The sequence below is a fragment of the Varroa jacobsoni genome, unplaced genomic scaffold (genome assembly GCF_002532875.2).
Source record: "Varroa jacobsoni isolate VJ856 unplaced genomic scaffold, vjacob_1.0 scaffold_1187, whole genome shotgun sequence".
Taxonomy (NCBI): Eukaryota; Metazoa; Arthropoda; class Arachnida; order Mesostigmata; family Varroidae; genus Varroa; species Varroa jacobsoni.
This window is the reverse complement of record NW_019214089.1, coordinates 195,041-206,801: the sequence shown is the minus strand read 5'-3', so window position 1 is coordinate 206,801 and position 11,761 is coordinate 195,041. Positions and strand designations below refer to the sequence as shown.

At 41.2% G+C, this 11,761-nt stretch overlaps 1 protein-coding gene across 7 annotated transcripts in view; it reads left to right on the top strand.

The window, feature by feature from the left end:
* The first annotated feature begins 352 nt into the window (after window positions 1-352).
* The window catches only part of LOC111267431 (Kv channel-interacting protein 4), a 91,675-nt gene continuing 80,266 nt past the window's right edge, over window positions 353-11,761 (top strand). For 5 of the 7 annotated variants that reach the window (XM_022845673.2, XM_022845671.2, XM_086971326.1 and 2 more), the window contains exon 1: window positions 353-2,462. In XM_022845673.2, the coding sequence (XP_022701408.1) occupies window positions 1,985-2,462 (478 nt within the window). In that variant the 5' untranslated portion in view covers window positions 353-1,984. The remainder of the gene's footprint in view (window positions 2,463-11,761) is intronic. The other 2 variants (XR_002684612.2, XM_022845670.2) reach the window with 2 other exon arrangements.

The window sequence follows — 11,761 nt, the reverse complement described above, 5'->3', positions numbered from 1 at the left end:
GTACGTGGATGGCATTCTATCAAACGGTTCTGGTAGCGTTAACAAGTAATAGTAATAACAATAATAGTTTACTGTGGGCGTCACCACCGTTGGTCAAATCTTTTTGGCCTTGGTGTTCTTGACGCTGGTTGATGTTAAGTTTGATTGGCGCGTGACCGTCGCGCCAGGAAGTCTACCAGGTAGCCAGTGGACTTTCCAGATTTTGGCCACTCGTTAAAAGCGAGACCTGCCTTGGGGCTCAACAAGTGGGTGTCAGTACCCTCCTTCACACGTCGGGCTTTCCCTCGCCCTTTCCCTTTGGGGTGGCGAAGACAGCCGCAAATGTAAGCCGCAGAGACTTGAAGGAGGCGTAGTGCAAATCCGTTGTGGGGCAAGCAGAGGCGCCTGGCTCGTCGAAAGGTCGGGCGCGCGAAGCGCTCGACAAACGCGTGCCGGCTTGCCGGCCGTCAACTGCCCCCCACAGTACCCGTCGTCCTTACTATGTCCACTAATACAAACACTTGTGCCCAAACGAACAATAGTAGCTCGCAGATTACAAGTCAACAATTCCATATAGTTTAGTACCAGCACGCCACATTATCGTATTCAAAACTAATCTCCATCGAAAAACGCCTTATCTTAAAAATTGAACGCTCACCAGTTACTCACCACCTATTAATCATCAATTTGTGTTCAACGGTAAAATGATTGTCGTTGGCCAGCTACGGAAAAAACAGGTAGTCGAAAGGAAAGGAGTCCTGCCTTGCGTACTCGTTGGGTCTCTGCATTATTTGTGCCTGCTTTGTTGTGCCTGTGATTATTCAAGTGCCCCTTTGCGGATCGAATATTATACTAAACCTACGCTGGCTTCACCAAAATGTATAAAGGAACTGCTACTATCAGTATTAATGCCTCACAGTTAGACACTGTGATCTGAAGATCGTTGCTCATGTTGACAAAGTGGTGCAGAAGTTTTATTACTTCGAATCGTTTAAGCGAATGAACCGAGGGCTGAGTGTAGGAAGTGGTCGGTCGATTTTGGTGCGCAGCGAACAGCCGACCTTCAAAAACTAATTATAATGCATAGGCGCCGTATCCTAAAGATGACTGATGCCAGCGTCTTTAGTCTCTCACGGACCCAGCCTGAGGCCTCATTCGCGTGGTAGTGAAGTGTTGTGCAAGTGTTTTCCCACTACCGTTTGAACACCGAAGAGATATGTAGAACAGAGCATTTTCATTATTATTTTGTAATTTCATTTAGTTATTTTATGTTCAATATTCCCGTCACGCTAGTCTACCAAAGAGCGAAAAGGAAAGATCAACAACCTGAAGGAGCTAACTTCGAAGTGAAATTTTGTCTATGTAATTGCAAAGGCTTCTTCGCTTATCATCTCTCTGCTTAAATGGCTCGCTAGTAAAATTGTAGCAAGAACAATTGCTTAATGCTTTTTAATTGTTGTTCACGCGTCAATTGTTGCTATTGTTGTTTTGATACGCAGACATAAATACGCACAGACACACGTCACAGACAAACGTTCACTTGTTCGCAAGAAAACACGGAAGAAAAAACAAAGTACAGAGCGAAGGCTATTATATTTCACAGAGGCTTGACGTTGTGACTAATCCAACATGGCAGTATTACACAGTCAGCTAATAAGCCAAAAATAAATTGACTGAAACCAACGCTCTCATTCGACGCGAATCGACACATCGAATTTTTCGGTTTTCATTTCGTCCCGAACGAAAGAACGAGCAGTCTATTTATTACACGACGAACAGCAGAGATCGTCACGTACGACCGTCTCTCTGTTGCGGCCTGTCGAAAGGTGCGCTCCAATCGTGGTATCTTGAACGAGAGTGGAATCCATATGCCTTGACCTTTAACATGCCCTTCTGCTACAGCTGCTATTCTTACCGTGGAGCAAGCAAGTAAGTAAATTACCAATTGCAAAACGCCAGGTGGAACTAAACTGAACTTACTCAAAACGCCAAGGGCCACTAGTAAATGGGCAATATGTACGGGGGAATGTATGGGTCCTCAGACTCGGGTCGGAGCCATAAGCACCACAAACATCAGCACCAACACCACCATACGGCTCCGCAGCGGCAACGTCAGATTCAACAAAGCGGCTCTGTCTTTCTGGCCAGCCGTCGGGCAGTTGCCCAGGCACAAGCGACAACGATGACGCCGGGCAGCGCAAATCCCACGACTCCGACAATAGAACAGCCTGTCTCCGCAACTCACGGTCACCATTATCCATCTGCAGTAGCAACCGTAGGTGAACAGAGTAGCGCCCACACTGGAAGAGCAGGCGGAGGGCTCTCTACGGATGCGAACCAAACGGCCGGTTCAGACAAAGATCTGGCCGAAGGCACTGTTGGGGAACAGGGCGAGGCGCAACATTCTAGGCCGCACCTTAGCCTCGTAGAGAGGATTATGAACTTCGTCCGCAAAACCTGGATGGGACTCACGGCCACTGAAGGTAATGCGAATACAGACATCAATGACCAATCCACATTTTCCCCATCACATTTTGTACCCCTTTTGATTCGATATACAACCATACGTACTTACGTATGCATATAATGCATGCACAGACAAGTTAAATCAATTATTCGATCTACAAATGATAGAGGAATTTGCATTAGTGATTATAGTAGCACACTCAAGTGTTAGTCGTTTCAGCAGTCGCCGCAGAAAGGCTCTTCGTTACTGTCGGTGTAGTTTTCCTTCCAGCCAGTTCCAGTCAAGTGCTATATTTAGGTTCACTTAGAGGCAAACACTACAAAATGACCATCTCCTTTCTGTTACGCGGTTAATCTGTACGTAGAAGGTCAAGATGTTCGTAGACCTGCTTTTTGAGATAGGGGTTCGCCCTAATTCCATCGACCAACCAGCGGCCTACCCTCTACCACCACAAGAAAAAAGGTGGCGCACAAGTTGATGCGGATGTTTGTGTTTTCTACGGACCTGGCGCCGGCTATGGTCTTCTTGTTCAACGAGACAAAGGATGTGCCAGGACATCCGTAGTAAAAAAAAAACCCACAAGTCTTCCCGGTCATCTGCCGCGTCTTTATCCGTTACGTCGCAATAGTCGGTGCGTACGAGTATCATCCCCATATAAAAAAATGCGTGAGTGCCGCTAAGGACCGAATCCGGCAGTCTTATATAACACGGCCTTTATATAAACGCTTATCTGTGAGAACACTTGTACTAGGCGAAACCGCTGGGGGTGCAGCTTAATCACTCCTAGCTCTCGAGTTGCAATAATAGTAGCTGCAATGCTGATGCAATAAAGAAAGGAAGAAACGTTACTATCGCTATGACGTTTATAGTACGTGGCTTTACGGGACTTCTGGAGACATTCTTCCATTTCAAGCATCTCGAAGTCTCCCTCTTTCACTCTTTTGCCCATCTAACTTCTTCGTGATGGTGGCTGGCTCTCATAACAATAATGGCACAGCCTAGCAGTGGTGGAAACGGCGGCGACCTAAAACAGAAGACCACAGCCTTACCCTAAGCGGCACCTTGCTACCTAATGCCTGCTTAATATAATAAGAAAGGTCTTGACGATAGACTTGCTGGCCAAAGAGAATAACTCACGAGAAAAGAGGCAGAAGCAGCGCAGGCTACTCAAACAGCAGCAGCATCAGCATCAGCAGTATGAATGAATGAACTAGGCCTGAAACAGTTGTACAACTATGCTGGTTCTGTTCCCTGAACGCTCCAGCTAGAGAAGCGTTGGAGCTCTGATGATGACTTTGCCGTTCCTTTGTCCGCTCACCATACTACTACTACTAGGACTAGTAGCTTAGGATATTCAACTATTACTGCTGCTGCAGCTGCTACCTCCATACACGGCCTCGTAGCCTGAGGGGTTTCCTGGAGGAAAATCTCCGCGAGTTTGGAAGTTGCTGTTTTTAGTACATAACTCTAATTATTTTGGCTATGATAACCTTGTGCTCATCAGATAACTGATCTACGGTGCCTAGACATGGTTATATGGAATATTAATATTAAAATCGTGAGATAAATCATAATACTGTGTATATCATCTTCTTTTACCAGTCAACGAATTCAATTACTAGAACACCAAAGCAATGGTTCGTGTTTACATGGGAAAGAAACAAACATTGTTATGAGTTTAAGTGACATTATGAACTTTTATAGACATCCAAAAATAAGCTGCACATGAAAAGAAAAACAAAACACGATCCCATTCTGTACTTATTAAACAAAGAATGAATCGTACTCCACTAAAAAGAGAACTGATAAAATTTTATAGGGCTTTCAAGCCCTACAAAATTTTAGGTGCTGTTAGGACATGAAAAATGAGCCTTTGTAAACATAATACTGACATTATTTTTTACTAAAAAGAGCTATAACAAAATATGCAGAATTAGTTCTGTCCGCTAGATCGCATAGGAACGTAATTTTGCTAGCGTAGAAATGAGAAAAATGACCAGAATAAAGTGGGTAATGATGACTGGCAATAGAAAGTTTGCTTTTGTAGATATATGTATAAAACGAAAAGAAAAAGTATACAGATTATTTTCGGCCTACACTCGTTCGGCGATAATTAGTCAAAGTAAGCTACTATGAAATGTTGCTATTATAAAAAATACAGATAAGCGATAAAGCATCCGAGCGCAGCCCTTCTATATATACAAACAGGTTATACTAACGAAACAGTGGGTTTCGATAGAAACAAATATGAAAGAGTCCACCAAAGTGGAGGAACGAGAGCTATCCTTGCTGTAACGAAAAACGGGTTATTTATATATAAGCTTTCCTACGTTCAAAACTAGTTATAAATTGAGTGTTTTAGTCCATAGAAGGCCTAGTATACGGTAGCTTCAGACTAACCTACTTATGATTACGGACAGTATCACATTAGTGTCCATAGAGAATTTAGCGGATTCATGTAGCTGGCGGAATCAACCTTACTCGTACGTTACACAGGTTTCAAATGATGTTTATTTGCATCATTCAGGGCGAAGGGTTTACTACGGCCATTGTGGAGTATTCACGATACGTTACACCGAAGCAAACTTAGTTACCTTTTTCAGTTCAGCAGGAAGTTCAAGAGCATCTGCCCTATTAACTTGGACGGTTTATGGAAAAAAATTACAATTTTCGGCACTTACACATGCATTACGTATATATCTATATATATATATATATATATATATATATATATATACACCCATAAACCAAGCTAGTTTTACATAAAACGCTGTATTGAATTTAGCTGCCCTTGCCCCGAAAATTCTACTAGCCAACCGTAGAATTATTGGAATAAAAACAGACGGATCGTTTCTCGTGAGAAGTTCCATTTAACTTAATTCAAGATACCTTTCGAATATCCATTGGCAACTATAACATCTATGTAAATGTATGCTTTAACCTCGAGTAAACTTCTCGATTTATAACACCTTTTCAAAAATTCGGAACGATTAGAGAGTAGATAGTTAACGGCAGCGAAGACTTACTAAATAAAAAAAAACGTTCTTAATGATTCTTATCCCCATTATAATGCCTGCTGCTATTTGGTGGAATATCGAAAACAGCAGAAATGGGCTAGAAGGACTTTTATTTGGTTTAGTTTAAACTTTATTTTGGAAGGCCTCGGCAAAGTCCTAGATAACTTGCTTCAACTTCCTAACAGCAGCATATAGCAGCGATACGTTGAGTAAAAGTATAAAATTACAGAAATTTACAGCGTCGTTTTGCATCCACGTGTTCCGTCGCCATTCGTGCGACTATGACTAAAGCGCAATTGTTGTCACAAAATAGGTTTTATCACTCTAGCTCAAACTGTTCTAAAGAGGCAAAAGTAATAGAATCCAAATCACTGCAATAATGATAAATTAAACAAAAAAAGACATTGGTACCTAAAATAGTTTCGGCCTTGGGTCTTTGCGACTTGTCCATTATGTCTATCCGAGCACACAGGCCTCTTTTTTGACTCGTGCCGTCGCCACTGTACACAAGACGAAACGAGAATAGCTTGCCCACCATGGCCCACCTGAGAACGCACCTGAAATCACCTTTCCCCCTCTGTGACTCTGACTGGCTATTGGCGGCGACCAAAGCATAACACAGAGTCGAGCTTATAAGAAACTAAGAAACATGGACAACGAATGAACGAACGAAAATCAGTCTTCCGAGCAATTATGGCTGAGAATTAAAGTCTGATTTTGGTCCGTGCTCCTTTACAAACGCCACAGCGACCTGCCGAAAGTAACAGATAGGAAAATTACATCAAATGCCATATATTCTGTGCTACGTACTTGTTCGCCGTGGAACCGCACGAGGCTCCCGGGTCAATTATTCTATAAATTAGATAATCAAAGCACGACTAAAAGAGAGGACAATAACCAGGACGACTACTAATTAGATTTTGTAAGAATTAACTTTAAAAGCTGCTGAAGTTGGGATTTGTCGTAGCCTTTGATCGATCTCTAAACATGGTAGTCAATGGTTTGAAGTGGTTAAGTGAAGTTCGCATACGGAACACAGTCAGGGTCGCACTTCGTTATGTAATTTTCTTGTTACAGCAATTTAAACAGGACAATTATCACATACGGCAATTTATAATTGCTAGCCTTGAAAGTATTAATCTAACTCGTATGAGTAAATGGCTTATATAATTTTTTATAGTAAATGCCCTGCTATATTAAGATGGTGCAAATGGCGTGCGAATTCATATTAAGAATCGATTTGTTGGGAGAAGTTAAAGCAGTAATCATGCGGACCTCTTGGCTAACATGATAAAAATACACTGGAAACGACGGGGAGTTAGCTGCTGAAGGAGGGCAAAGCTTCAACCTTTACTGTAGTTTGTTGTACCTCCATAACTCCAGTAGTTCCCCTACGTGGCTTTCACGAATCCTCTTTTTTATGGAACGGTCCCTTTCGTTCCCGCGAAGTGAGGACTTGTTTTTTGTACGAAAAACCTAATCATAACATATGTCTATAATAGGAACGTTGCATAACGACGACAATGATGAAATTGTAAAATAGATAGATATTCTTTGAAAGCAGAAGATTAGCCACATCTCTGCCGCAGTTTTTAGATGGCTCGCCCAGATACACGTATGTTAAATATATGTGTAGTTGATCTTCGGAACCAGTTAAGAACTTTTGCTGGGGATAGTTATAATGTTTTTGAGAACCTTTATTTTTATATATAGAAATATAGGATTTATTAGAAAATTAAGAGATAGGATTAAGGAATAGAATGGTGTTTTTTTTTTTTAAGAACATTAATTATAATTTGCAACGTATGTGATATAAAACATGGAAAACGGATTCATTTCAACGAGGAGGCGAACTAAGTGCAATAGTATATCAGCGTTATGGAAAGATCGGCCAACGGAACGGGTGTAGCAACAGAACTATGACAACCCGGTAGAGTTGAATTTGAGCTAGGCCTTGGATTAGATAAAAGCCCAATCACAGACTGGAATGGCCTACAATGCCGGAAATGGGATTTTCTATAGAAAGAACAAAACTTGTTTGATTTTGTATTATAAACTTTGATGTTGTTATTCATTCTTGCCTCGAGTAGCGCATTTGATGTGGCGTAATAATGAATCATAGACACCGGGGGGGGGGGGGGGGTACTGGTAAACCAATAGGCTACCTCTAAAAAATAATGAGGTTATTGGACCGTTCCAACGATAAAACAAGATTACTGCAGCGGGGTAACCAGTAAGGGTATATGCTAACTTGAGATCTAATCTAATAGTGTTAAGGAAGTCCTAAGATTACTGAGACAACGTAATAGATTTATAGAACAAGGATAATAGGATTTGCGGCCAGTTGTAGTCGCTACGTGGTATAATTGCTGGTAGAATTCGAGCTATAACTTACTTGAAGCTTTGTGCGGTACATGTATATATATATATATATATATATATTCGATACTCAATCAAATAATTTCACTTTCGGGGCATATTGCGCAGCATTAGGGCAAAGGTTTGCTTTTTAAAAGAAGTAGGCGAACATTTTGAAATTGCTAAAAACGGCGTTATATATTTGCAAGCACCAATATTTTGCAGCATTACCTATTAATTGACCCGCCATAATATCGCCAGTAATAACCGCCCCCGCCGCCCTTTGGGGCATGCTTCTGATGCCGTTGTTCGCCATCTCAACTATGAATATATCCTACAACAGCACGTTGATGATTTTTTATGAAGATCTCGAGCATTTTTTATATTCTGTTCTTATCGAATTTGTGATATTCCAGACGTTTACGATTTCTTCCAGATATTCTCTATAGAATAAGTGGGTAACAGGAGCATGTGAACGTCATTAGCAGCGAGTAGTCTAGAGCTACTCCGAGCTCTGTGAAGTGCCCTAATCACCGTTAGAGAACTATTCCCGTGCCTTAGGAAGCATCTTGCATTCGATAACTTTAGCATATTCCTGTTGCTCTAGTATTCCCTTTTAAAGTGTACCATGCCAATGCCCCTGCCGGAAGTCATAGATCTCCTAGTAACTTTTAATAGTTGTCAAGGTTTGGGCACTACGCAGTTTTGGAAAAATTGTTTACCAACACGTTTCAATAAGGCAGTGAGGATTTTTTTCGAAAATTTGAAAGCTAAAGTTCGTTTTTAAAAAAAGATCCTAGCTCTCAACGCTCCAAAGACTTGGCTTTCTCAATGGGGGCGGGCTCGCTTTATTTGAACATTCATCTGAGGTTCCTTGGCAGATCTCCGGCCCTTGAACCCAGCCTCCTCGAGTTGGCAGCGAAACGTAGCTATGAATAAAGCGAGTCCATCGTCTTTTGATATATTCTGGAGAATATGCAAAACTAACTTATAATTTGGAGGTTCGCAACTATTAACACAGTGCTCCCGCTTCGTAATATACCATCTTCCATTACTTTTTGCCGACTCTGCGCGACGACAGCGGGTGGTCTTCTGTTTGTTTCCTAACAACGTTGGGAAATGCAGTGTTGGGAAGCACGAAACACTTGAACTATTCTACGTTGTATACATTTGTCTTGGCGAACGAGTCCGCTAATCAGTGTCTCTTAGTCTTGTGTCTCTTATTGATATTTGTTCCTGTTTTCGTGTTGATCATTTACCTACGGAAATACAATGCAGCAGTTTTACGTGTTGCGTCGTTTGTCAACATCAGTTTTAAGCTATCTGCCTATAGCCTCTTTATCTGTACATAGGGAAGCAGTCTAATGTGGAATAATACCGGTTTAGTTTCGCTCTGATGCTACACAATCGGCCTTGAAGGTTGAAACTATTTAATTAGGTTCATTAGAGTTCACTTGACTGAATATGTACCGGGTTTTATAATTGGATTACTACATCGAGTTTAGCAACACTAGTTAAGGTTTTAAAGGACAACGGTTTTATATACGTATTATCCCTATACGGACTAAGTAAGATGAGAGTATAAAAAGAAGGCTGTTACCTACGAAGCTGTTGCTTGACAAAGTCGAGGAATACTTACCCAATCGTGGCTCGAATAACCATGCAATGCAACCCAGTCCTTAAACTCAATGGCTCCCTAACCACCTGCAGACGTATTGGACTCTTCCGAAACTCCATTCAATTCGACCTGATATCATGAGTTTGATACCTTTTCTATTGAATTTCAGCTTTTATCCGTGTGTATCTAACACAACTTCAGACTCAACCACTTGCCATTACCATACATCCAAAGATCTCAAAGATTAGGTCGAATACGCAAAGCAACGACCGTCAAAGATTGGTCATTAAAATCCTGTTTATGCGATTGCAAAACCCTTCGTCAACAAAGCAAAAGATTGACCTGCAGACGAATCGTCTACAGGCCTACAGGCAAATCTTCTGGTGAGCTGACATTAGACTACTTCTACTAATGATCTACTAATGATTATCTAATGATAATTAGAATTGCTTTCGACTCAAGCGGTCATCTCGAATGGGGAGTTATGTACGTCCTTAAAGTAGGCCGATATAGCCAGTGTCGGCAATAGTCCGATGGGCAACCAAGTGATCATCTGCAGCACACATTTCTGCAACAGATGAGGAGGAAGTTATTTAGTAAACCCATATTTTATATATCGAAGTGTTTTGCTAGGCCCACATTAAGTAATAAATACATTGTGCGTTTTAGTTTAAGACGTATGCCATGTTGATAATGCACCAGTATCTGGGTGGGAGTCAGCAATGACGTCTTTCCCTTTAATAATTTATATTAGATAATGATTGAGTTATGTGCTGTAAATCCATGCAAAAAACTTGCACATTATTAATCTCATTATAATGGATTGCGCGTACGAGAAAGGTCGAGAACGAAAAGTTTCTATAATAGTAAATTTAAATATAGAGTATTTTTCGTTAACCTGAAATAAGCAGGTCTGTCACATTTGTATGGGTGCAATATTCGACATAGCCTGCTTCACACTGACCTACTGAGGTGCGGTTTTTTTGAGTCGATAAAATCTTGGTAAATGTCGAATATAATACTGACTAACCTTAATTCGGTAAAAAACCGTGTGATGGAAAACGGGGGTGCCTTTAAAAAAGGCAAGCTGAGGTTGCGTTCATTGGTTCATTTTAGTGAATCCGCAGATGTTGAATCCGTTTAGTCGGGGACTCCCCCAGACAGAATAAGAATATTACGATGCAAACAGAAGAAGGAACAGCCTACCCGGAAGAGTCCCAGATGAATTCCATGATCACGTTGGCTTATATGTAACAAAAAACAACGATCCCAGCTTCACTGACAACACGTTGTAACGAAAAAAAAATCGCTCAAAACTGAAAGTGGAGGAGAATCACAACTATTTTCTTAGGAACCTAAACCGGTAAGATTGGCTTCAAATGTCCGAATGCTAGGTGCTTATTTTAAAGGCCAGTCTTGATCTGAAATCTTCCTCAGAACCGAACGGAGAGTGAATTCGAATTTTTGAAAGGTTTCGCAGCCACTATCAGTACCATGACTACGCTATCCAACGAAAAGCTGTTGCGGCTCCTAAAAATAGCGAGCTTTCGGAAACGTTTCTTGAAGCGTTTCGACGGCTGGGAAAAGCCAACTCGGCCAACACGTCTTCGGCCTCTTCTCCTTCATCACATCTACACGATCGCATGGACGGTATCGAACGCAACTTCATCGTCCATCAGGCGCGAGGCAGCTCAGCGTTGCTCAGCCTTATGAGAAAGCTCTATTACCTTAAAGTTATCTCTACAAACTATAGTCGATATGTATTCGGTCTAAGCTATATTTTTCATACACTCGCTCTATGGTATGGTATCATAATATGCACTTTGATTTGAGTATACTGGCTCAAATATTGGAACGTTTTCCCGCAGCGAATTTCAGTTTTAACATAGGTAGTTGATTGATTGATTGATTGAAAGGAAACGCGCCGAGCTAAAAGGGTTTTCTCCGAGGCACCTTTGTATTTACGTTTAATACGTTTATAACGTACAGAGATGCGTTTAAATGGACCTATGATGCGCGAAAAACAATACCGCTTTTAGCGTAAAGAAAACTAGATCCATCGTACTATCTCTACGAGTCATATCCCACGTTTATGCAACGGTTTCCAATGCAGGGTTCTCTGACATCTTTAGATGTATATATGACTACATAATTTTTGCCGTTCTATATATTTGCTTTTTGCAATTTCATGGAAGCCTGTATTTTTATACAGGCAAACATTTATACAATAAAAAGGTATTGGTTCGCCCAGTTTCCATTTAAAATTTTCCACTGTCAAACTTGATACAGGATATATAATAGCCGTGTGGCGTTTGGCATCGC